Source organism: Penaeus monodon, chromosome 34, assembly GCF_015228065.2.
Source record: "Penaeus monodon isolate SGIC_2016 chromosome 34, NSTDA_Pmon_1, whole genome shotgun sequence".
Taxonomy (NCBI): domain Eukaryota; kingdom Metazoa; phylum Arthropoda; class Malacostraca; order Decapoda; family Penaeidae; genus Penaeus; species Penaeus monodon.
Window position 1 is genome coordinate 5,820,919 of NC_051419.1, and position 406 is coordinate 5,821,324.

The following is a 406-nucleotide window of genomic DNA, read 5'->3' on the forward strand; positions in this document are numbered from 1 at the left end:
ATGAACACGTCAATTACACATAATTCTTTTCTTTTCTTTTTACGAACACTTCAGTTACACAATTTTTTTTTAATGATCACTTTAATTACATTTTTTTCTATTATTTATCTATACTATTTTTTAAACATTTACCAGAGCGATTTAAAAATAATCTCCCTCACAGAATATGTCAACCCACTCACCAACGACCACGACGGCAGTGCTCAGCTGAGCCTCTCCCGCAGGATTCACGGCCACGCACACGTACGTCCCCGCGTCCCTGGGTCCTACGCCCACCAAGGTCAGGTCGCGCCCACCAGTTCCTACGAGGACTCTGGAGGAGGACACGAGAGCCTGCGATCCCTGGTACCAGAGGCGCCGAGGAGGGGGATATCCTGAAAGAAAAGAGGAAGAGAAAAAGAAATCG

General features: G+C 45.6%; 1 protein-coding gene across 1 annotated transcript in view; it reads right to left on the minus strand.

Annotated features, from left to right (window-relative positions):
• The window catches only part of LOC119594792 (hemicentin-2-like), a gene marked incomplete in the record, with an annotated part of 20,483 nt that overhangs the window by 16,271 nt on the left and 3,806 nt on the right, over window positions 1-406 (minus strand). Inside the window, 1 exon segment of the mRNA XM_037943881.1 lies at window positions 183-374. Coding sequence (XP_037799809.1) covers window positions 183-374 — 192 coding nt within the window.